Consider the following 27136-nt stretch of genomic DNA (forward strand, 5'->3'; position numbering starts at 1 on the left):
GTTGTGTACCATATGCAGACCATGGGAAGATTTGAATGGGTGGTGGGAAGAGCTTGGGGCTGACCCTGGTTTCAGTTTAGAAACTGGACATTAGTAGGAAAGATGAGGCTGCAGAATAGGATGATCAGAGGGACAGAGCTCTTAGACTGTGACAATCCAACAATATGACGTTTCTTCACTAGGATGCCCTGGCTGTTCATTTTTTAATCTTCTATCAATAAATATTCTTTAATTGACGCTTTAGTAACTGGACATTGCTGACATGACAGTGATAGCAAGTGCATGCGCCATAGTTAACTCCCAGGTTCTTTTATTGTGGTGATTGTGCTCTGTACATAGTTCCTAAGGAAGAAGCACATATAAGGCAGTGTATAAAAACGTACACAAAGCCATCACATTGTACCATTTATTATTTAGCACACTCAGAATTAATTTGTTTTATGCATAATATTCTAGAGGCAGGCAATGTTATATAAATATAAAAAGATGGCACAAACTCCCAGACGTCCTTAACACTCTATATATTACCTTTTATCTTTCAATTGCTTATATTTAGTAGTGAGTGAAGATACACAATGCTAAATATAACTATTGTAGAAAGGATAGATAGTTAAATCATTTAATGGGGTCAGTGTCTGGAACCATTTTGTTACAATATCAATTACAGGCTAATATATGAAGTGAGGCATCAACATGCACTACTTATATTCTCTTTCTTTCACACTAACAACAAGTTTATTTTCTGCAATAAAAATATTTAAATTCACAATTTGTTCCGAGGTTTGGCCGGTCCTGACTATAACTAAAGACTGACAGAGTCAGTCCTTACAAGTCGAGAGACGAAACATTGCCTAAAATACACTCCCTAGACTGCTCATTATTTTAGATAGACAGTGGAGCACTACTAAATACATTTAAAGTGCTTCACACAGTCATCATCAAGATCACTGTAGCCTATGGGCAAATGAGTAAAACAGAGTTCATAATGCAGCTATATAAGTTGCAAATTGATACAGAAAGAGAAGCAATCTGCTAGGAACAAACAAAAGCACACTGGCTTGTTATATGGCACAGTTATTATCTGAGAGCAGTTTCTTTTAGCCCAATTGTGCTTTTCACAGAGGAGAACTTCACTGACGAGGTCCAATGGAGGCCAAAATGATTGTCTGGGGTTGTGATTTCTCTTGTTCAGAGGAGAACTGCCTGGTATTTTGGGGCTGGGCTAATCTTGTTACGCAGGATCCGACTGATATACTTCAGGAGAGTTCTCCTCTGTGAAAAGCACAATTGGGCTAAAAAAAGCTACTCCCAGGTGGTCACCGGGCATAGAACAAGCCACTGAGCTGTTGTTTGTTCATGGAAAATTGCTTCTATCTCTGTAGGAAATTGCATAATGAGCCACAGATCATCAGTATGAGTGCAGGTATGTCTTGATCATTTATGTTTGTAAGCTTATCTTATTACTAATGTATTAACAGAGCAGCCTGCCCAAAATAATAATAACAATAATATAATTATTAATAATATAATAACAGATGAAAAGCAGTTTGTTTATTTTTTTTATTTTTATTTTTTTATTATTTCTTCTTTTAATGTCTTTTTAAGTACAGGGGTAACTATAATTTACCTCCATAGACTGGAATAATGGGTTAATATATGATAAGAAACACTACCAAAAAATTTGGTTAGCTAGTAAACCTGCCTAAACAAACTGCACTGACCTTGGACAAACTAATATTCCACAGCACAGCCTTCTTGACAAACATCCAAAACCCACAATTCGGAGATGATTTTGGACCTTCTCCCAGAACAAAGCCAACCTTTTACTCTAAAGGCCACCTGAGGGATGAAAGGGGCCGCCATACCCTCAAATTTATTGGAGGTTATGGTTTGCTTGGACAAGCAGAGCCCTATTTTTTCTGCCAAGAAATTAAACTATAATATAGCAATAAAAATGAGATTAAATTTGTGGTTATCCAAAGAAAGTCTCTTCTAAACATCCAAGACCCTAAATATACTACTATTTTCAGTGGATGACAAAGTCTCAGAAGGGAATGTTTCATATTCCAGTATTGGATCATTATGACCTCAGCCTTTAAAAGAGTAGATTCTATTCAAAATGAAATGTTTATCTTGTAACTTAACAGAAATCTTCATAAATTTGGTGCTTAATCATTACTTTAATAATTATAATGTATTGGTAAAGCGCAGCCATAGTGCCAGGTATATAATAATGATTTATGGTCAAAAGAAATTTAGTAGCTGATCACAATCTATTATTTTATAATTATTGGCATATCAACGGCTTAACATGAGCGCTTTTCAAAGTTGAGGCGATTGCAGTCAGCCATATTCACTGTTTCATTTTGGTTTGGTAAAAAATGTCCCTATGCTTAACTTGCACCAGTCCTGTTTTCCAAATTCTTAATACTTAAAAGGACAGAAACTCAAACATTTTCTTTTGTGATAAAGATCGAGCTTGAAATTTTAAACAACTTTGCAATTTATTTCTATTATCAAATTTTCTTCGTTCTCTTGGTATCCTTTGTGGAAAAGCAGGGAAGGTAAGCTCAAGAGCATGCACGTGTCTACAGCACTATATGGCAGCAATTTTTAAGATATGTTATCAACTAAGAGCACTAGATGGCAGTAATATTTCCCGCTATGTAGTGCCCCAGACACGTACCTGGCTGGAGTGCGGGGTATTTGAAATTCATACCTGTATTAAAAAGATAAAACAAATGATGAATTTAACTGCATCGAAAATATCACTAACATTCCGAATATGTTTTTATAAAGTGGGAGTTTACTATCACTTTAAATCACTTAAAGGGACAGTAAACACATTTGTATATAAAATTTGTATTAATGAAAAAAATGTAGCAGTTTCTAGTAGTTAAAACTTGAAATGCACCTGCTAACTTTGCTAGGCTAACATTGCTAGATACCTGTCCATAATTGGCTTTTACTGATAACAACTGCAAATAAATGCGTTTTCTACTAACTTCATGACAGTAGTCTTGTTGCCTGCAGACATAGGGGCCGATTTAACAATGACAGTGGATCATGTCCGCCGCACATCGATAAATGCTGACAGCATACTCTGAGGCGGCAGACAGCAATCCGCCTGATCAGATACGATCGGGTTGTTTGACACCCCTGCTAGCGGCCGATTGGCTGCAAATGTGCAGGGGGCAGCAAGAAATGCTTGTGCAATGCTGCCCCCTGCACATTTGCAGCCAATCGGCCGCTAGCAGGGGTGTCAATCAACCCGATCGTATCTGATCAGGCGGATTGCTGTCTGCCGCCTCAGAGGTGGCGGACGAGTTAAGAATCAGCAGTCTTAAGACCGCTGCTTCTTAACTCCTGTTTGCAGGGAGCATGAAAGCTTGTGAAGAAACAGGTGCATACGAGGTATGATAAATTGGTCCCTAAAGCCCAGATTGGCTCCTTCATATAAGGCAAATGGTGGGTGGAGTTGACTATTAAACAATAATTGTAGAAAAAAGGATGTTAATTTGTTTTACAAACATTAAAGGTGAAAAATTAAATTGCATGAGTGCATTTCAATATGAAACAGAAGCATGTTTACAATATACTTTCATTAGCAAAAATGCTTCTAGTAAAAGTTAATGCTGTTTTTCTGTGGCATACGCACATATCCTGTTAGGGCCTGTGCACCAGTATTTAAACACCACACGTCACCTTCTCACAGAGCTGGTGGTGTGTATTTCTTCTGAAGACATAATGTGTGTCATACAAGTCACTGGTGATTCTCAGAGCAGGCATGGTGTTTGAATATTTGTGCACGGGCCTTCAAAGCATATGTGCGTATGCCACTGAAAAGCAGTAATAACTTTTACTAGAAGCGTTTTTGCTAATGAAATTAGAATGCAAACATGTTTGTATTTCACATTGAAATGCGCCCATGCACATTTCATTTTTTACCTTTCTATCCCTTTAATACTTGGCTATGTTATTCTATAGCAACACAACAGAAATGTCTTATAATAACAAAGTGTCCCTTTAACATCACATAGACACATATCTGTGGAGCACAACAGGTTTATTGCATGTCACCTACTAGTATCACAACACACTAGCAAAGGGATCAATAAACATGCAGGTCCTTCAACCTGTGATGTAATCGCTAAACGCACATAATCACCAGGTTGTTTTTCATTAATTATGCACATTTTATTTTTGGATTACAAAATCAAGAGTGTAACAATGCAGATCATGATTAAGGCCATTCTATCAGCAACTGCACACAAGGACAGAACAAAATAATTTGTTATACAGAGCACTGAGAAAATACAGGTGTAAGAAACGGGTAATAGCTCAATTATACTATAAGTTGTTACAAAACTAAAAGTACTTATCTATAACTGAAGGCTCTAGTAACCCCCACACTAAAACATAGACCTCTTAAAGAGGAAACCCGTAGAAATGGAGTAGCGCACTATTTATACTTTAAATGCTTACCTTGTAATAGCCGTTTTGAAATAAATTCCTGTATTTCAGTATGTTTTATATCCCTCCTGGTTCTGTTTTACAGTGATGAATGTGGCACTTATTTTAACAATCAGGATTCCACTGTAGCTCTACACCTAGCAGGGATACAAGGAGGTAGAGTGCAGCTTTGTTTGCCTAGGGAAATGTCAAACCTCTGTAGCATCATGCTGGCACTTTGGGCCAATGAAGCATCCATGCGCACACAGTTGTGAATCCACCGTGTATGAATGATGCTGCTTTGGGTACTCTGTCCCAGGAAATAAGGTTACAAGATATGAAAGTAAGATTAAAATAAAGTATTAACACTAAACACTGAAATGACAAGGTATAAATAAATATATTTTTTGTAGACAAAATCTAATGGCTGTGCCATTTAACATAATAGACCTCAGTGTAATTTATCTAAAGTAACTGTTACATATTTGTCTCGAAACTGTACAAAAACATCACAGTATAAACTTTAGATTTTACGTTTTTTTGTGTTGGAACATTACGACTTGCATAACTTTGTCAGCATGCGTCATATTTCCCAAACCAGTTGGTTGGTTGCAGTTACCTATGTTATGTTCTGCTGTTAAATATGTATTCATGGAAGCAAAAAAAAGCAGACTGTTACCTTCAACATTGTTATTACTATTACTACAACAAAATATTTATTAACCACTTTCAATGGGGCTTGTTTTTTTAAAAAAGCTGTCTCGCAGCCAGATCACACTATTTCAGGAAGCCTGTGGGAGGGTATAATAGTGCAGTCTTACTGCTGGCAGTCAGACCTGCGCATTTATAGGCAGAAAAACCCTTTACACCCAGCAACGAACAGGGTACGTTGTGGTCGTTAAGCGATTAAAAAAAAAAAACAGTAATCGAAATTGAATCTTTCAATGTGTAATTGTTTTGTTAAATTACAAGCATGCATATCCCTACATCTTTATTCATCTTAAAACTTTTAGTGGGGATTGGCATCACTACAAACAGATTAGGATGTAATTATTAGTGTAGACTGGACAAGTTACAACAAATATGATTGGTTTGGGAGAATCTGTGGAGTCATTTGTGCGCAGCCTGTATGAACTAGCTGAATTCTGTGAATTTGGTGTTGCTAAAGAAGAGCAAATCAGAGACAGAATAGTCATAGGAATTGTAGATGCTGAGGTCTCACTGAAGCTACAGTTGGAGGCGGAATTAACGTTAGATGGGGTTATTAGGATTGTCCGCCAGAGTGAACTGGTGAAAAAACAAAGTGCTGATCTGAGGTCTGAGAGTATTGTGGATGAAGTGCAGCAGTTCAGGAGAGCTGAAGGTTAAAGGCACAGTGTGAGCGGTAGACCAAGGGTAACAGATAGGCCCCAAAGCGGATGTGCGCAGCAGGCTCGCTGCATGCGATGTAATCGTACCCATGATCAGAATGTCATATGCCCTGCTAAAGATAAAAGATTTAAAAAGTGTAACCGAATGGGCCATTTTGAAGTGCCGTGTAAAACTGAACACATTAAGGAAATGCAGGTGGATAGTGACCAGGAGTGTCAAGAAGTGTCCTTTGTAGGGTCTGTTGTTGAACGGTCTGGTTCAGACGAAGATTGTCAAATTACCTTTACTGTAATGGGAGTCAATGTTGCCTTCAAGATTGACACGGGAGCAGACATAACTGTAAAGTCCCTTGCAGCATTCATAAAACTGCCTCGACAGCCTCAGCTGGAGAAAGTTACAACGAAAGTTCATAGTCCTGGTGGCCTTATCGATTGTGCTGGGAAATTTCTTGTCAGCTGCGAGTACAAGCAGAGGAAATTCACCATGTGGGTACACGTAATTAGAGGCCAGTGTTATCAACCTATTAAGCAGTAAAGCAGCCTGTGGTTTGGGCCTTGTCGCCAGAGAGAATGAGATTTCAGAAGACATGTTTGGTGAATTGGGCCTACTGAATTGCAACCCAGTCCGAATATCACTTAAAGGTGATGGAGTCCCATACAGCATTACCACTCCTCGTAGGAACTTGAAGAATATGGGCGCTATTGAAGAGGTTGTTGAAGCAACTGACTGGTGTGCCCCTCATTGTGCCTGTTGAGAAGAAAAACGGGAAGGTACGCATCTGCGTAGATTTGAAAAGGCTGAATGAGGCGTTGAGGATAGAGAGATATGTGCTGCTGACGCTTGAAGACATAGCTCCAAAACTAGGCTGGGGCGAAGTTCTTCCCTCACTGGATGCTACCAGTAGCTTCTGGCAGATATCTCTAGATCCACAGAGCCAAAAATGGACAACCTTCATTAAACCGGTAGTTCAGTTTTGCTTCTGCAAACTCTCCTTTGGGATATCCTCTGCTCCTGAAATCTTTTAAAGAGAGATGAATTCCATCTTAAGGGACCACGAGGGCACAGCAGTCGTCATGGACGACATTTTAGTGTATGGGTCTACATTGGAAGAACATGATCAGAGATTGAGCTGTGTGCTGCAGACCATTAGAGTGTCTGGGCTGAAATTGAATAAAAAGAAATGCCTTTTTTAGAAAATCTGAGTTATGTTACTTTGGGCATATCATCAATAGAGATGGCATCAAGCCAGACTCTGATAAAAATCCTTGCTAACAGATGAAAAGTCCTTCTGATGTACGCGAGCTGGGACAAATATTGGGCCTTGTGAATTATGTGGGCAGGTTTCTTCCAGATTTATCCTCAATACTACACCCTATCACAGAGTTGTTGAAGAAAGATGTTGCCTGGGTCTGGGGTCCTTCACAGGAAGAAGCTTTTGTACAGGTCAAGTCCTTGCTTGGGTCTGCCTCAGTGTTTGTGCTGATGTGAGCAGTTATGGGCTAGGGGCCGCCCTCCTGCAGCTGAATGAGAACAAACTACAGCCCATTGCATACTGTTCCTGTACACTGACGGCTGCTGAGTTGAAATTTGCCCAAATTGAGAAAGAGTGCCTGGCTGCAGTTTGGGCCTGTGAGCGCTTCCAGCGTTACCTAGTGGGTTTAGAGAAATTTAGTCTGGAGACTGACCATAAACCGCTAGTCCTTCTAATTAACTCCTATGATATTGACAAACCACCCCTAAGATGCCAGAGACTTCTGATGAGGCTGTTCAGGTTCAATGTTCAGGCAGTGCATGTGCCGGGGAAATAACTGGCAGTGGCAGATACACTTTCCAGGCTCCCGCTGGTTGCTGCTGAAGAATCTTCTATGGAATCAGATGTGAAAGTGTATGTGGATTCAGTTCTGGCATCCAAATTCATTTCGTCAGGAAAGCTAGAGCAAATAAGAAAGGAGACACGTTTAGATACAGACCTTCAAGAAGTTATTAAGTACATAAAAGAAGGTTGGCCCGAGAGCCCGTCAGCCTGGATGTCTTTAAGTTCTTTCCAGTCAGAGAGGTCACAGCTCACAGAGCTGGATGGTTTAGTGCTGTTCCAAGACCACATTGTCATTCCTGTTAGCATGCGGCAGGAGATGTTAAGCAGGATTCATGGCCACTTGGGTATTACAAAGTGCAGAGAAAGTGACGAGAAAAGGACCAGCGCCAGCTGAAAAAACCCTTTTGGTCTGGGGATAGTGGTACCTAGTAACCACCAGAGGGGGTGTCTAGCAATGTGAAGGAGACCCCAGGCGCCTTACTACCGGAGGCAAGGGAAACGGCAATAAGCAAGGAATATATAATTAGTAAAATCAGAATGAGCAAAATGTATTAGTACAACGATAAAAACTCATGGATCCATGCTAAAAATAAATAATACAATGTAGAAATCAGTGACAATGTAAGATGACAATAAAAAATGACAATAAAAAATAGGTAATCAAGCAGTAATAGAATAAAGCAATACAATATATGATAAGATAAAAACAATGCAATATGATAAAACTAGTGATGCACCGAAATGGAAATTCTGGACCGAAACCGAATCCGAAAATCCGGGATGCACTTGGCCGAAAACCGAAACTGATACCGAAAATGTATTTTTTCAAATTATTTTCAAATTATTTTTTTTAGTTTTTTTTTTTTTGTATAATTAGAGCCAATAAAAAAGCCCACACTTTTATTGAAAGTAACACACTAAAATTGAACAAAAATATCTTAAAACAATAATATGCTACACAATAGTTTTACCAAGAAAAAAAAAAAACAGGCAAAAAATGCAATTTTCGACTAAAATGTTTCTGCGACCAAAATTTTAGTGCATCCCTATTTAAAACAGTTATAAATATCAATATACTGTATTATTCTTCATTTAGTTCTATGTAACATAATCATATTTAACAGGGTTTTTTTTTTACCAATTATCCAAATAAAGTATAATCCTAGAAAACTCATTATATGCAGAACAGTAAGTGAAGTAATACACTTAAACAGCAGCTCTAGGCTAGCTTCAAATTTGAAATATGCTACACAATAATTTTACCGAAACTAACAGGCAAGAAAACCGAAATAGCCAAAAATGCCATTTTCGGCCGAAACTTTCTGCGGCCGAAATTTCGGTGCATCCCTAGATAAAACAATACCATATAAAAGATCAGATAGTCAAGAAGGAAAAGAGCCTGACTAAAATAGAGCTCTGGTAGGAGTATAACACCTATACTGAATTTGTCCTAAACTGTATCCTAAAAAATGATGAAAGGTGGCGTAATCCATCCTTGTATGAAGTGCAGATAAGTGCTAGAAGTGGGGAGTGTCCGAAAATAGTCTCCTAATGATCCTTAGTGGAAAGAAAAAAATCCTCAGTGGGAAGATCTCCTCAATAGAGTTATCCTCAGTAGAAATAGCTCAGTGCAAAAAGTATCCTCAGTGTAAAATCCTCAGTAAAAATATATCCTCAGTGAAAAGTTAATAAAATTGATAAAACCTTGTGTGAAAAAATATAAGTAAATCCTCAGTTAAAAGATGTGCAACAATTGACAAAAATACACACAAATCAAAAATAAAAAAAGATGTTTAAAAATGACCACAGCACTTTTCCATTTTCTGTCCGTTTGGGACCAAGGCTATTTTTACATTTCTGTGGTGTTTGTGTTTAGCTGTAATTTTCCCCTTACTCATTTACTGTACCCACACATATTATATACCGTTTTTCTCGCCATTAAATGTACTTTCAAAATATACCATTATTTTCATCATATCTTATAACTTACTATAAAAAAAATTATAAAATATGAGGAAAAATTGGAAAAAAACACACTTTTTCTAACTTTGACCCCCAAAATCTGTTACACATCTACAACCACCAAAAAAACACCCATTCTAAATAGTTTCTAAATTTTGTCCTGAGTATAGAAATACCCAATGTTTACATGTTCTTTGCTTTTTTTGCAAGTTATAGGGCCATAAATACAAGTAGCACATTGCTATTTCCAAACCACTTTTTTTCAAAATTAGCGATAGTTACATTGGGACACTGATATCTTTCAGGAATCCCTGAATATCCATTGACATGTAAATATTTTTTTTTAGAAGCCATCCCAAAGTATTGATCTAGGCCCATTTTGGTATATTTCATGCCACCATTTCACCGCCAAATGCGATCAAATAAAAAAAAATTGTTCACTTTTTCACAATTTTTTTCACAAACTTTAGGTTTCTCACTGAAATTATTTACAAACAACTTATGCAATTATAGCATAAATGGTTGTAAATGCTTCTCTGGGATCCCCTTTGTTCATAAATAGCAGACATATATGGCTTTGGTTTTGCTTTTTACTAATTAGAAGGCTGCTAAATGCGACTGCGCACCACACGTGTATTATGCCCAGCAGTGAAGGGGTTAATTAGGGAGCATGTAGGGAGCTTCAAGGGTTAATTTTAGCTTCAGTGTAGTGTAGTAGACAACCCCAAGTATTGATCTAGGCCCATTTTGGTATATTTCATGCCACCATTTCACCGCCAAATGCAATTAAATTAAAAAAAACGCTAAATTTTTCACAATTTTAGGTTTCTTACTGAAATTATTTACAAACAGCATGTGCAATTATGGCACAAATGGTTGTAAATGCTTCTCTGGGATCCCCTTTGTTCAGAAATAGCAGACTTATATGACTTTGGCGTTGCTTTTTGGTAATTAGATGGCCGCTAAGTGCTGCTGCGCATCACACGTGTATTATGGCTAGCAGTGAAGGGGTTAATTAGGTAGTTTGTAGGGAGCTTGCAGGGTTAATTTTAGCTTTAGTGTAGAGATCAGCCTCCCACCTGACAAATCAGACCCCTGATCCCTCCCAAACAGCTCCCTTCCCTCCCCCACACCACAATTGTCCCCTGCCATCTTAAGTACTGGCAGAAAATCTGCCAGTACTAAAATAAAAGTTTTTTTGCTTTTTTTTTTTTAATAAATTTTTAGCATATTTACATATGCTACTTTGTAGGATCCCCCCTTAGCCCCCAACCTCCCTGATCCCCCCCAAAACAGCTCTCTAACCCTCCCCCCTCTGCCTTATTGGGGGCCATCTTGGCTACCCAGTTTGCAAGAGAAATGTTTTTTTTTATTTATTGTTATGTTCTTTTTCTGTAGTGTAGCTTCCCCCCCCCCCACAGACCAATCCCCCACCCCCTGACTAATGCATTTTTATATAAATATTTGCTACTTTTCAAAACTTTTAATACATAATTTTTCTGTAGTGTAGCGGTTCTCACACGCTCCCTCCCCGTGCACGCGCCCGCCCTCCAGTGCACGCGCGCGCGTCCGTGCGCGCCCACGATCCCGCCCCCCTCCACATCATCAGGGCCATCGATGGCCGCCACCCGCCTCCCGAACCGGCTCCCACCCACCAACGGATTTAGCTGGTGATGTCCGGTGCAGAGAGGGCCACAGAGTGGCTCTCTCTGCACCGGATTGCTAAAAAAGGTTATTGCAGGATGCCTCGATATCGAGGCATCACTGCAATAACCGAAAAGCAACTGGAAGCGAGCATTAACTGTATTTTTTTGAGGACGTGTGGCGTACGTCCTTGGTCGTTAAGGGGTTAAAAAGGTGTTTGGAAAAAAGGTGTTGAAATGAACCAAACTCAAAAAATTGAAGTGCAAAAAAAATTGTGTGGTGTAAAATAGATGAGATTCGATAGCAAAAAAACGTGTGGGGTAGAGTAAATGAGATTTGGTAGCAGTGTGGCTTGTTCCTTGATAGGTAGGTGAAAGCAGGTACTGAGACCTATAAGAAAAGAGTGCTGCTCCTACATTTATCTGCAATAGGTGAACGTGACGTCTTCCACCTAGAAAAAATAAAACAACATAGCGCAATAACGTACTAATACAATGAGAAATATCAAAGTAAGGCTTACCTGTCGGTCTACGCGTTTCGACCCGTAATAGGCCTTTATCAAGACTGGTTAACGACTGGTCACTGGTTGCCTTATAAAGCTATGAACCGGATGTTCAAAATTAATTGTCTTCCGGGTGGTTGTGAGTTAAAAAACTAATTATATCACTAATACTTTAGCAATGTAAAACATAATGCAGTTTAAGAACTCATAAAAAATCTGTAGTTTACAAAACGAGTGGTTCAAATCATTGTACTTAACAGTATACCTTGTCTCTGTGGTATACGTAACGTCACTTCCGGTCAGGATGCATAACAGAAGAATCAAATCCGACATCAAACTGAGTCTATATAACGATCGCCCAAGTGATCGTGTATTGTGTTTAAGAAATAAATAAATAAATAAAAGCCAAAATAGGGATGTTATAATAATAATCCAAATCGGACTTTGTTTTAGACCGTAATTTGCACTAACTGATTGGTCGTGACGTCACGGTAGGCCCCTCAGGGGGTGTATGATAAACTTGATCGTGGGATTGGTTAAGCCACAAGCACTGTTTACAGCCTATTTAGTTGGGTGTGTGTGTCTCTTGATCTGATTGGGTGATCTGGTGAGAAATGTATTCCGATGTCGGGTCCCTATAAGACTGAACTAGTACACTGGCGAAATCTCAGGGTGACATATAAAATATTATTGATAAATCATAATTCTGGAACATCAATCTTGTCAGATCTGTAAAAAATGTAAAAAATGAAAATTGTGAAGGGGTATCATTACCACTTGGTGAGATTTGGATTCGGGAGAGATATGTGTTGGAGAGCAAAATACAATATGTCATACTGTACAATGGTTAATAACTCATAATACATAGCTCCATTTAGAAAGCTTGAACGGAATGATGGAATATTATGATTGTTAAACACTCTAAATAGCGGTTCCTGACTAATAATGTTGAGCCCCTTCTGCGTGATAAGGTGTTTATAACTAAGTGCTTAGAAGCCTAAAGAACTGGGTCGAGTATTGTCCTATCTAAATTATCTGGTAAAGTGTGAGACCAGGCGGTTAATTATCAAAGGGCTCATTACGTCTAAATTCATGAGGCTACCTCATTGCTACCTAAGGTAAAAACACAATGCGGCCCCTGTACCAATGGGATAAATAATATGATGAAATTAGGATAAAAATCTTGCTGGTAGCAGCGACAATAGTATCAGTATTGTCAGCAAGTAAAATCTATCAACATATATATGATAATTGAGAAGTAAGATTGTTATACATCTTCAAGTAACTGTGTGCACTAGACACCAGTATTATGTGATATAGCCTTAAGGATCTCTAAGCCCCTGATCATTTTAAGGGGAATATAGAATAGTATCTTATTTCAAATGGAGTACTCATAATAGAGTCTGTAAAAGATACAATAGTTAATGGACCTTGAAAAAAAAGGGGGGTCTATAGAGGAGGAGGAATTGGGTAATCGTAAGAGTTTATATGTCAAACATATATATTGGTCAATTTCATGAAAAATATGTCATTCAATGATGGTCTGTCTTGGGTAACAAACTCAACATTATGTCGAATCATACTAGCTCTACAATAATATCTAGAACTAGTGAAAATATCGGCAGCAAGGCCCAAAGTGTAGTCATAACTGGGATAGATGTAATTCTTAAAAGGGTGACCTGTATAGCTTATGGAAGTGGTCCCTGTAATAACTAGAAAAAGATGAACGATCAAATTACTTGTGTGCATAGCTTATGAAAGGGAGGTAGGACACAACCCTAGAAAAATTATAGATGTATCTTCTAAGATATGGTAAACAGATGTGGACTCCTTGAAAAAATGTGAGAGGCTGAGTTGATAAGTCAAGTGTAAGGTTAAGATCACTATAAAGAAATAAATACAACTATAGAGAAATTAAACATAATTAGAAACAGTGTGATAATTTGACTTAATTATTCCTAGGAGACTCATGGACCTTGAATATGGAGTGAGGCTAATTGCTGGAGGGTCGGGTGTCCAACAGAGATCCAAATTCTAATAACCTTCAGGTCATATTCAGAAGGTGGGAAAGATCTTCTCTATTATTCAGTCCTTTGGGGTGGAGGCAGTCAAGACTGAAAATCCATTTGGACTCCTTTGTTAATAGTTTTTTCTCAAAATCGCCTCCTCGCCACCCTTTCTTGACCTTCTGGATGCCAATATACTTAAGATATTTTACATTTCCATTGTGTTTCATTGAAAAATGTTTGTACAAGGGTGTTTCCATGCTGCATTTTTCAATTGACAGCAGTTGTTCTCGTATCCTGTCCCTAAGGGCTCGTGACGTCTGGCCCACATACTGTAGGCCACATGAACATTGTAGTATGTATATAACACCCTTGTCATGGCATCTGATCATATCATGGATCTTATGTGTTTCTCCAGTATTATGACACTTAAATGTTGAAGACTTGGTTCCATATTTGCATGCCTTACAGGATGGGCAAGGAAAAAAAAACCTTTAATCTTTTTCCCAAATACATCTGTCATACCAGTTGTTTTCATCTTTTGTGTACTTGGTGCTATCAGACTCTTTAGATTTCTGGTTTTTCTGTAGATGAACCTGGGCTTTGGAGGTAGTCTCTCACCAATCAGCTCATCCTCTTTGAGAATGGCCCAATGCTTATTGAAGATATTTTTGATGATGTTTTTATTCTCACTGAATTCAGTGATCATGGGGATGTCAAGAAACTCTTATTTCGTCCTCGGATCTTCTTGTTTTGTTTCTGTATTTGGTCAGCTCAGTTCATTCTATTTTTCCTACTTCGAGGATTTTCTGTTCAAGCATCGTGTCGAGGTAGCCACTTTCCAAGAATTTAGTTTTTATCACTTGAGACTGCTCTTCCCATCTTTCTTGGGTAGAGCAGTTCTTCCTCATCCTTAATAACTGGCCTTTCAGTATATTATTCTTCCAGTTGTCATGGTGGCAGCTCGTCTTGTGGATGTAATTATTACTATCCACTGTTTTAAAGTGTGTAGATGTTTCTATTTTTCCTTCGTTTACCATTATCTTAAGGTCCAGAAGACTATTTCTGTGGTACTTGACTCATATGTAAATTTCAGATTATTCAGATTATGATTCATGACTTCTATCATGAAATCCAAATCTTTCTTCGTCCCCTTCCATATAGTCAGGATGTTGTCAATATAACGACGGTAGAGGACCAGGTCCGCGCTAGCCGGGCAGGAGTCCCAGAAAATGCGTTCCCATTTGCCCATATACAGGTTCACATAACTAGGCGCGAACCTGGTCCCCATTGCCGTGCAACAGGTCTGTTTGTAGTAGGTCCCGTTATTTCAAAAATAATTGTGAACCAAAATGTATCTGATGCTCTCCAGAATGAGATGTGACATCACATATTGCCAGAATGAAGCCATATTGGCTCCCTGAGTAGTAATCTATCTGAATATGTGGATTTAAATCTACAGAAATATGTCAAACAGTTGCCTTCTTATCTTAAGGACTTGACCCAGGTATTAAATCTGTTGGAACAAATAACCTGGGAAGATGGCTTCATTCTTGCAACATGTGATGTCACATCTTTGTATACCAGCATCCCACACCAACAAGGGATAGAAGCGGTGGAATTCTTTCTTGGGAAAGACCCTGAAGTTCCCACAAATCAGATGGAGTTCATTCTGGAGAGCATCAGATACATTTTGGATCACAATTATTTTTGTAATAACGGGACCTACTACAAACAGACTTGTGGCACGGCAATGGGGACCAGGTTCGCGCCTAGCGAAGCGAACCTGTATATGGGCAAATGGGAACGCATTTTCTGGGACTCCTGCCCGGCTAGCGCGGACCTGGTCCTCTACCGTTGTTATATTGACGACATCCTGATTATATGGAAGGGGACGAGGAAAGATTTGGATTTCACGATAAAAGTCATGAATCATAATCTGAATAATCTGAAATTTACATATGAGTCAAGTACCACAGAAATAGTCTTCTGGACCTTAAGATAATGGAAAACGAAGGAAAAATAGAACAGAAAATCCTCGAAGTAGGAAAAATAGAACGAACTGAGCAGACCAAATACAGAAACAAAACAAGAAGATCCGAGGACAAAATAAAAGAGTTTCTTGACATCCCCATGATCACTGAATTCAGTGAGAATAAAAACATCATCGAAAATATCTTCAATAAGCATTGGGCCATTCTCAAAGAGGATGAGCTGATTGGTGAGAGACTACCTCCAAAGCCCAGGTTCATCTACAGAAAAAACAGAAATCTAAAGAGTCTGATAGCACCAAGTACACAAAAGATGAAAACAACTGGTATGACAGATGAATTTGGGAAAAAGATTAAAGTTTTTTTTCCTTGCCCATCCTGTAAGGCATGCAAATATGGAACCAAGTCTTCAACTTTTAGGTGTCATAATACTGGAGAAACACATAAGATCCATGATATTATCAGATGCCATGACAAGGGTGTTATATACATACTACAATGTTCATGTGGCCTACAGTATGTGGGCCAGACGTCACAAGCCCTTAGGGACAGGATAAGAGAACATCTGCTGTCAATTGAAAAATGCAGCATGGAAACACCCTTGTACAAACATTTTTCAATGAAACACAATGGAAATGTAAAAGATCTTAAGTATATTGGCATCCAGAAGGTCAAGAAAGGGTGGCGAGGAGGCGATTTTGAGAAAAAACTATTAACAAAGGAGTCCAAATGGATTTTCAGTCTTGACTGCCTCCACCCCAAAGGACTGAATAATAGAGAAGATCTTTCCCACCTTCTGAATATGACCTGAAGGTTATTAGAATTTGGATCTCTGTTGGACACCCGACCCTCCAGAAATTAGCCTCATTCCATATTCAAGGTCCATGAGTCTCCTAGGAATAATTAAGTCAAATTATCACACTGTTTCTAATTATGTTTAATTCCTCTATAGTTGTATTTATTTCTTTATAGTGATCTTAACCTTACACTTGACTTATCAACTCAGCTTCTCACATTTTTTTCAAGGAGTCCACATCTGTTTACCATATCTTAGAAGATACATATATAATTTTTCTAGGGTTGTGTCCTACCTCCCTTTCATAAGCTATGCACACAAGTAATTTGATCGTTCATCTTTTTCTAGTTGTTACAGGGACCACTTTCATAAGCTATGCAGGTCACCCTTTTAAGGATTACATCTATCCCAGTTATGACTACACTTTGGGCATTGCTGCCGATATTTTCACTAGTTCTAGACATTATTGTAGAGCTAGTATGATTCAACATAATGTTGAGTTTGTTACCCAAGACAGACCATCATTGAATGACGTATTTTTCATGAAATTGACCAATATATATGTTTGACATATAAAGTCTTACGATTACCCAATTCCTCCTCCTCTATAGACCCCCCTTTTTTTTCAAGGTCCATTAACTACTGTATCTTTTACAGACTATATTATGAGTACTCCATTTGAAATAAGATACTATTCTATATTCCCCTTAAAATGATCAGGGGCTTAGAGATCCTTAAGGCTATATCACATAATACTGGTGTCTAGTGCACACAGTTACTTGAAGATGTATAACAATCTTACTTCTCAAATATCATATATATGTTGATGGATTTTACTTGCTGACAACAATGATACTATTGTCGCTGCTACCAGCAAGATTTTTGTCCTAATTTCATCATATTATTTATCCCATTGGTACGGGGTCGCATTGTGTTTTTACCTTTGGTAGCAATGAGGTAGCCTCATGAATTTAGACGTAATGAGCCCTTTGATGATTAACCGCCTGGTCTCACCTACACTTTACCAGAGAATTTAGATAGGACAATACTCGACCCAGTTATTTAGGCTTCTAAGCACTTAGTTATAAACACCTTATCACGCAGAAGGGGTTCAACATTATTAGTCAGGACCCGCTATTCAGAGTGTTTAAGAATCATAATATTCCATCGTTCCGGTCAAGCTTTCTAAATGGAGCTATGTATTATGAGTTATTAACCATTGTACAGTATGACATTTTATTTGCTCTCCAACACATATCTCTCCCGAATCCAACTCTCACCAAGTGGTAATGATACCCCTTCATGATTTTCATTTTTTAAATTTTTTACACATCTGACAAGATTGATATTCAAGAATTTTGATTTATCAATAATATTTTATATGTCACCCTGAGATTTCGCCAGTGTACTAGTTCAGTCTTATAGGGACCCGACATCGGAATATATTCCTCACCAGATCACCCAATCAGATCAAGAGACACACACACACACCAACTAAATAGGCTGTAAACAGTGCTTGTGGCTTAACCAATCCCACAATCAAGTTTATCATACACCCCCATTCGGTCCAACCACAGGCCGAGGGGCCTACCGTGACGTCACGACCAATCAGTTAGTGCAAATTACGGACTAAAACAAAGTCTGATTTGGATTATTATTATAACATCCCTATTTCGGCTTTTATTTATTTATTTATTTCTTAAACACAATACACGATCACTTGGGCGATCGTTATAAAGACTCAGTTTGATGTCAGATTGGATTCTTCTGTTATGCATCCTGACCGGAATTGACGTTACGTATACCACGGAGACAAGGTATACTGTTAAGTACAATGATTTGAACCACTCGTTTTGCAAACTACAGATTTTTTATGAGTTCTTAAACTGCATTATGTTTTACATTGCTAAAGTATTAGTGATATAATTAGTTTTTTAAAGGGACAGTATACTGTAAAATAGTTTTTCCTTTAATGTGTTTACAATTGCTTTTTTTACCAACTGCAGAGTAAAAAATGTATGAAAATTAGCTTTTTAAGGTTTATTTCTGTATATTAAAGCTCTGATTTTGTGTTTTGAAGCCACAGCCTAATAAAATAGGTTGAGCTTGTAGGTATAATCAGATCTCATTACTGTATCACATTGTGCACATATACCTGCTTCTTTATCTTATATCTGTCCTTAAAACAATCACCAATACTTTGAGAGAACAATGGAAAATCAACATTTTATTACCTTATCTCTGCTTTATCACACTGGGAGTGTAATTTCTTCTGCTGGCTGTGTTTACAAAGCTTATCTATAGCTGGTACGCGCGGCCACAAACTTTCAGAATAGGTGGGGATACCACATGCTAAATTAACAATTTCAAATGCCAATATAAGGGTAAAGGAGCTACTTGTAAACAATTTAATACACTCCAGCAGGTAAAGTGGATCATTGGGAACAAATTAAAGGGGAGAAAATTTTTGAGTAAACTGTCCCTTTAACTCACAACCACCCGGAAGTCAATTAATTTTGAACATCCGGTTTATAGCTTTATAAGGCAACCAGTGACCAGTCGTTAACCAGTCTTGATAAAGGCCTATTACGGGCTGAAACGCGTAGACCAACTGGTAAGCCTTACTTTGATATTTCTCATTGTATTAGTACGTTATTGCGCTATGTTGTTTTATTTTTTCTAGGTGGAAGACGTCACGTTCACCGATTGCAGATAACTGTAGGAGCAGCACTCCTTTCTTATAGGTCTCAGTACCTGCTTTCACCTACCTATCAAGGAGCAAGCCACACTGCTACTGAATCTCATTTACTCTACCCCACACGTTTTTTTGCTATCGAATCTCATCTATTTTACACCACACGATTTTTTCTGCACTTCAATTTTTTGAGTTTGGTTCATTTCAACACTTTTTTTCCAAACACCTTTTTAAACATCTTTTTTTATTTTTGATTTGATTTGTGTCTATTTTTGTCCATTGTTGCACATCTTTTAACTGAGGATTTACTTATATTTTTTCACACAAGGTTTTATCAATTTTATTAACTTTTCACTGAGGATATATTTTTACTGAGGATTTTACACTGAGGATACTTTTTGCACTGAGATATTTCTACTGAGGATAACTCTATTGAGGAGATCTTCCCACTGAGGATTTTTTTCTTTCCACTAAGGATCATTAGGAGACTATTTTCGGACACTCCCCACTTCTAGCACTTATCTGCACTTCATACAAGGATGGATTAAGCCACCTTTCATCATTTTTTAGGATGCAGTTTAGGACAAATTCAGCATAGGTGTTATACTCCTACCAGAGCTCTATTTTAGTCAGGCTCTTTTCCTTCTTGACTATCTGATCTTTTATATGGTATTGTTTTATCATATTGCATTGTTTTTATCTTATCATATATTGTATTGATTTATTCTATTACTGCTTGATTAACTATTTTTTATTGTCATTTTTTATTGTCATCTTACATTGTCACTGATTTCTACATTGTATTATTTATTTTTAGCATGGATCCATGAGTTTTTATCGTTGTACTAATACATTTTGCTCATTCTGATTTTACTAATTATATATTCCTTGCTTATTGCCGTTTCCCTTGCCTCCGGTAGTAAGGCGCCTGGGGTCGCCTTCACATTGTTAAAGTGTAGAGAAAGGGCAGCTACAGCGGTATGGTGGCCTGGGATCAGTTCCGACATTGCAAGCCACATGTCAAAATGTGACTTTTTCCAGGAACGTCAGCCTGCTCAGAGAAGGGAGCCCTTGATTTCTACCCCACTGCCCGCAGGCCCACGGCAGAAAATAGCTGCAGATTTGTGCGAACTCCATGGCAAGAAGTACCTAGTCGTGATTAAATACTATCCCAGGTATTTGGAGATTGCACCTTTGAATGAGATCACCAGTCAAGCCGCTATCACTCGTCTCAAGAGCTTGTTCGCTCGGTGGGGCATACCAATGGAGTGAGTGATAACAGAATGCAGTTTGCCTCCATGGAGTTCAGTTCTTTCAGCAGTGAATATGATTTCGTCCATTCAAGTCCACATTACCCGCAGGCCAATGTAATGGCTGAAAGGGCAGTTCAAACAACACAGTTTATTTTGAAGCAATCTGAGTCGTACCTAGCTCTCTTGGCCTATAGGGCGACTCCCATCCAAGCCACAGGCCTTAGCCCGGCACAGTTGATGCTAGGACAACAGATTCGCACCACACTACCCTCTGTGGGTGTTTTCCAGCCAGCCCTCTCTGTTCCTCAGAACGAGGTCCTTAGGAGGGATGAAGAGGCAAAAAAGGGCTACTGATTTTTCTACGACAGAAAACACTATGTGAGGCCATTGCAGGAGCTAAATGTTGGCCAAAATGTCAGAGTTAAGCTAGATGATGAGAAGAAATGGAAGATGCCTGCTACGGTAATAGGACGCTCTCCAGAACCAAGGTCTTATGTAGTCTTTACTGAAGGAGAGACAGTCACACGTTGAAATAGAAGACATCTTAAGCCAGTACCTGAGAGTTTGGGACTGGATGCCTCAGAGCTACAGCTGGTGGGATCTCCTGTTTTAAAAGGGGTACCTTCCCCACAGCGGGGATACTTATTTGCTTCCAGCAGACTCTCAATCACGTTCTTCTGTATCAGAGGTCAATTCATGTAAAATAATGTCAAGTGGAAGAGTTGTGAAACTTCCAGCCTGCTACCGGGATTAGCACTGTAGTTAGAGCAGTGACCAGAAGAATGGGCAGAATAATACCATTATCACTGTGAACTAGGGTAGTCTACCCCGATGTTCAAGTCAGGATTGTATTTCTTGTTGTTCATATATATTCTCTTTAACTTGTTACTTGTTGTACACTAAACAAAAATATTTTTGTATGCTTCTTGTATACCTTGTTATCTGTTGTACTCTTAAAAAAATGTATGCTTTGTCCTTAGAAAAAAATAACAATTCTGAAATGGGCTGAGAAAGCAGGTAGAACAGACCCCCCCCCCCCCTTGCGTATGAAAAGACCCATTATACAAATAGGAGAAAGCAGGAGTCTGTAAACATCAGTATACATCAAAAACTTTTGGGCTTGGTTAGGAAAATCTGAAAATGAGCACAATGTTATTTAAAAATAAGTGAAACTATACATTTTTCAAAAAACACCCCAAGATGGACTATATCAATGGATCATCTACAGAACATTTATACAAAGAAAAATCTAGTGTACAATGTCCCTTTAAGTTTATCTAACAGGTATGTTACATAATCCATACTCTACTTTGTATGATTGTATTTTATTATACCTGTATGCTCTTAATCCTCAAAAAAAAAAAAACCATAATTTATGCTTACCTGATAAATTTATTTCTCTTGTAGTGTATCCAGTCCACGGATCATCCATTACTTATGGGATATTCTCCTTCCCAACAGGAAGTTGCAAGAGGATCACCCACAGCAGAGCTGCTATATAGCTCCTCCCCTAACTGTCATATCCAGTCATTCGACCGAAAACAAACAGAGAAAGGAGAAACCATAGGGTGCAGTGGTGACTGTAGTTTAATTAAAATTTAGACCTGTCTTAAAAGGACAGGGAGGGCCGTGGACTGGATACACTACAAGAGAAATAAATTTATCAGGTAAGCATAAATTATGTTTTCTCTTGTTAAGTGTATCCAGTCCACGGATCATCCATTACTTATGGGATACCAATACCAAAGCTAAAGTACACGGATGATGGGAGGGACAAGGCAGGATAAAGCGGAAGGAACCACTGCCTGAAGAACCTTTCTCCCAAAAACAGCCTCCGAAGAAGCAAAAGTATCAAATTTGTAAAATTTGGAAAAAGTGTGAAGCGAAGACCAAGTCGCGGCCTTGCAAATCTGTTCAACAGAGGCCTCATTTTTAAAGGCCCAGGTAGAAGCCACAGCTCTAGTAGAATTAGCTGTAATCCTTTCAGGAGGCTGCTGTCCAGCAGTCTCATAGGCTAAACGGATTATACTCCGAAGCCAAAAAAAAAAGAGAGGTTGCAGAGGCCTTCTGACCTCTCCTCTGTCCAGAGTAAACAACAAACAGGTTAGATGTTTGGCGAAAATCTTTAGTAGCCTGTAAGTAAAACTTCAAGGTACGGACTACGTCCAGATTATGTAAAAGACGTTCCTTCTTTGAAGAAGGATTAGGACACAATGATGGAACAACAATCTCTTGATTGATATTCTTGTTAGAAACCACCTTAGGTAAAAACCCAGGTTTGGTACGCAGGACTACCTTATCTGCATGAAAAATCAGATAAGGAGAATCACATTGTAAGGCAGATAGCTCAGAGACTCTCCGAGCCGAGGAAATAGCCATCAAAAACAGAACTTTCCAGGATAAAAGTTTAATATCAATGGAATGAAGGGGTTCAAACTGACCAAGAACCAAGTTTAAGCTCCACGGGGGAGCAACAGCTTTAAACACAGGCTTAATTCTAACCAAAGCCTGGCAAAATGCCTGGACGTCTGGAACCTCTGCCAGACGCTTGTGCAAAAGAATAGACAGAGCAGAAATCTGTCCCTTTAAGGAACTAGCTGATAATCCTTTGTCCAAGCCCTCTTGGAGAAAAGACAATATTCTAGGAATCCTAACCTTACTCCATGAGTAATTCTTGGATTCACACCAATAAAGATATTTACTCCATATCTTGAGGTAGATTTTCCTGGTAACAGGCTTTCGTGCCTGTATTAAAGTATCAATGACTGACTCGGAGAAGCCACGCTTTGATAGAATCAAGCGTTCAATCTCCATGCAGTCTCAGAGAAATTAGATTTGGATGATTGAAAGGACCTTGTATCAGAAGGTCCTGTCTTAGAGGCAGAGTCCATGGTGGAAAGGATGACATGTCCACTAGGTCTGCATACCAAGTCCTGCGTGGCCACGCAGGTGCTATCAGAATCACCGATGCTCTCTCCTGTTTGATTTTGGCAATCAGTCGAGGGAGCAGAGGAAACGGTGGAAACACATAAGCCAGGTTGAAGAACCAAGGCGCTGCTAGAGCATCTATCAGTGTCGCTTCTGGGTCCCTGGACCTGGATCCGTAACAAGGAAGCTTGGCGTTCTGGCGAGACGCCATGAGATCCAACTCTGGTTTGCCCCAACGATGAATCAACTGAGAAAACACCTCCGGATGGAGTTCCCACTCCCCCGGATGGAAAGTCTGACGACTTAGAAAATCCGCCTCCCAGTTCTCCACGCCTGGGATATGGATTGCTGACAGGTGGCAAGAGTGGTACTCTGCCCAGCGAATTATTTTTGAGACTTTTAACATTGCTAGGGAACTCCTGGTTCCCCCTTGATGGTTGATGTAAGCCACAGTCGTGATGTTGTCCGACTGAAATCTGATGAACCTCAGTGTTGCTAACTGAGGCCAAGCCAGAAGAGCATTGAATATCGCTCTTAACTCCAGAATATTTATTGGAAGGAGTTTCTCCTCCTGAGTACACGATCCCTGTGCCTTCAGGGAATTCCAGACTGCACCCCAACCTAGAAGGCTGGCATCTGTTGTTACAATTGTCCAATCTGGCCTGCGAAAGGTCATACCCTTGGACAGGTGTACCCGAGACAACCACCAGAGAAGAGAATCTCTGGTCTCTTGATCCAGATTTAGCAGAGGGGACAAATCTGTGTAATCCCCATTCAACTGACTCAGCATGCATAATTGCAGCGGTCTGAGATGAAGGTGCGCAAATGGCACTATGTCCATTGCCGCCACCATTAAGCCGATTACCTCCATACACTGAGCTACCGAAGGGCACGGAATGGAGTGAAGAACACGGCAAGCATTTAGAAGTTTTGATAACCTGGACTCCGTCAGGTAAATTTTTATTTCTACAGAATCTATAAGAGTCCCTAAGAAGGAGACTCTTGTGAGTGGGGATAGAGAACTCTTTTCCTCGTTCACTTTCCACCCGTGCGACCTCAGAAATGCCAGAACTATCTCTGTATGAGACTTGGCAATTTGAAAGCTTGACGCCTGCATCGTCTAGATAAGGAGCCACCGCTATGCCTCGCGGTCTTAGAACCGCCAGAAGTGAGCCCAGAACCTTTGTAAAGATTCTCTGGCTGTAGCCAACCCGAAGGGAAGAGCTACAAATTGGTAATGCCTGTCTAGAAAGGCAAACCTTAGAAACCGATGATAATCTTTGTGAATCGGTATGTGAAGGTAGGCATCCTTTAAGTCCACTGTGGTCATGTACTGACCTTCTTGGATCATGGGTAGGATGGTCCGAATAGTTTCCATTTTGAAAGATGGAACTCTGAGGAATTTGTTTAAGATCTTTAGATCCAAAATTGGTCTGAAGTTTCCCTCTTTTTTGGGAACCACAAACAGATTCAAATAAAAACCCTGTCCTTGTTCCGTCCGCGGAACTGGATGGATCACTCCCATAACTAGGAGGTCTTGCACACAGCGTAGGAATGCCTCTTTCTTTATCTGATTTGCAGATAGCCTTGAAAGATGAAATCTCCCTTGTGGAGGAGAAGCTTTGAAGTCCAGAAGATATCCCTGAGATATGATCTCCAACGCCCAGGGATCCTGAACATCTCTTGCCCACGCCTGGGCGAAGAGAGAAAGTCTGCCCCCTACTAGATCCGTCGCCGGATAGGGGGCCGTTCCTTCATGCTGTCTTAGAGGCAGCAGCAGGCTTTCTGGCCTGCTTGCCTTTGTTCCAGGACTGGTTAGGTTTCCAGGCCTGCTTAGATTGAGCAAAAGTTCCCTCTTGTTTTGAAGCGGAGGAAGTTGATGCTGCACCTGCCTTGAAATTTCGAAAGGCACAAAAATTAGACTGTTTGGCCTTTGCTTTGGCCCTGTCCTGAGAAAGGGTGTGACCCTTACCTCCAGTAATGTCAGCAATAATTTCCTTCAAACCAGGCCCGAATAAGGTCTGCCCCTTGAAAGGAATGTTGAGTAATTTAGACTTCGAAGTCACGTCAGCTGACCAGGATTTAAGCCATAGCGCCCTACGCGCTTGGATGGCGAATCCGGAATTCTTAGCCGTTAGTTTAGTCAAATGAACAATGGCATCAGAAACAAATGAGTTAGCTAGCTTAAGTGTTCTAAGCTTGTCAATAATTTCAGTCAATGGAGCTGTATGGATGGCCTCTTCCAGGGCCTCAAACCAGAATGCCGCCGCGGCCGTGACAGGCGCAATGCATGCAAGGGGCTGTAAAATAAAACCTTGTTGAATAAACATTTTCTTAAGGTAACCCTTCAATTTTTTATCCATTGGATCTGAAAAAGCACAACTGTCCTCAACCGGGATAGTAGTACGCTTTGCTAAAGTAGAAACTGCTCCCTCCACCTTAGGGACCGTCTGCCATAAGTCCCGTGTAGTGGCGTCTATTGGAAACATTTTTCTAAATATAGGAGGTGGGGAAAAAGGCACACCCGGTCTATCCCACTCCTTGCTAATAATTTCTGTAAGCCTTTTAGTTATAGGAAAAACATCAGTACATACCAGTACCGCATAGTATTTATCCAGCCTACACAATTTCTCTGGTACAGCAACTGTGTTACAGTCATTCAGAGCAGCTAATACCTCCCCAAGCAACACACGGAGGTTCTCAAGCTTAAATTTAAAATTAGAAATCTCTGAATCAGGTTTCCCCCGAATCAGAGATGTCACCCACAGACTGAAGCTCTCCATCCTCATGATCTGCATATTGTGACGCAGTAACAGACATGGCCCTTACAGCATCTGCGCGCTCTGTATTTCTCCTAACCCCAGAGCAATCGCGCTTGCCTCTTAATTCAGGCAACCTGGATAATACCTCTGACAGGGTATTATTCATGATTGCAGCCATGTCCTGCAAGGTAATCGCTATGGGCGTCCCTGATGTAATTGGCGCCATATTAGCGTGCATCCCCTGAGCGGGAGGCGAAGGGTCTGACACGTGGGGAGAGTTAGTCGGCATAACTTCCCCTCGTCAGAATCTTCTGGTGATATTTATTTTATAGTTAAAGACTGATCTTTACTGTTTAAGGTGAAATCAATACATTTAGTACACATTCTCCTATGGGGCTCCACCATGGCTTTCAAACATAATGAACAAGTAGTTTCCTCTGTGTCAGACATGTTTAAACAGACTAGCAATGAGACTAGCAAGCTTGGAAAACACTTTAAACAAGTTTACAAGCAATATAAAAAATGTTACTGCACCTTTAAGAAACACAAATTTTGTCAAAATTTGAAATAACAGTGAAAAAAGGCAGTTACACTAACGATATTTTTACAGTGTATGTAACAAGTTAGCAGAGCATTGCACCCACTTGCAAATGGATGATTAACCCCTTAATACCCAAACTGGAATAATAAAAGACAAAAACGTTTTTGTTTTGTTTTTTTTTGTTTGTTTTTTTAACCCCTTAACGACCGACGACGTATGCCATACGTCCTAAAAAAAAAAGCACTTAACGACCGAGGACGTATGGCATACGTCGTCGGTTAAACAGAGCACTAGAAGCGATCGAAATCGCTTCCAGCTGCTCTAACAGTATTGCAGGCTTGCCTTGAGGTCTAGGCATCCTGCAATACTGTTCCCGAGTGCCGGGACCGGATTGATCACTCCCCCACGAGTGATCAC

At 39.6% G+C, this 27136-nt stretch overlaps 1 protein-coding gene across 3 annotated transcripts in view; it reads right to left on the reverse strand.

The window, feature by feature from the left end:
* Positions 1-27136, reverse strand: part of GTDC1 (glycosyltransferase like domain containing 1) — an 849799-nt gene that overhangs the window by 405376 nt on the left and 417287 nt on the right. For 2 of the 3 annotated variants that reach the window (XM_053698267.1, XM_053698269.1), the window contains exon 5: positions 2687-2719. The exons of the other annotated variant lie outside the window; for it this stretch is intronic. In XM_053698267.1, coding sequence (XP_053554242.1) covers positions 2687-2719 — 33 coding nt within the window. The remainder of the gene's footprint in view (positions 1-2686; positions 2720-27136) is intronic. 3 annotated transcript variants of the gene reach the window in all.

Source organism: Bombina bombina, chromosome 1, assembly GCF_027579735.1.
Source record: "Bombina bombina isolate aBomBom1 chromosome 1, aBomBom1.pri, whole genome shotgun sequence".
Lineage (NCBI taxonomy): Eukaryota > Metazoa > Chordata > Amphibia > Anura > Bombinatoridae > Bombina > Bombina bombina.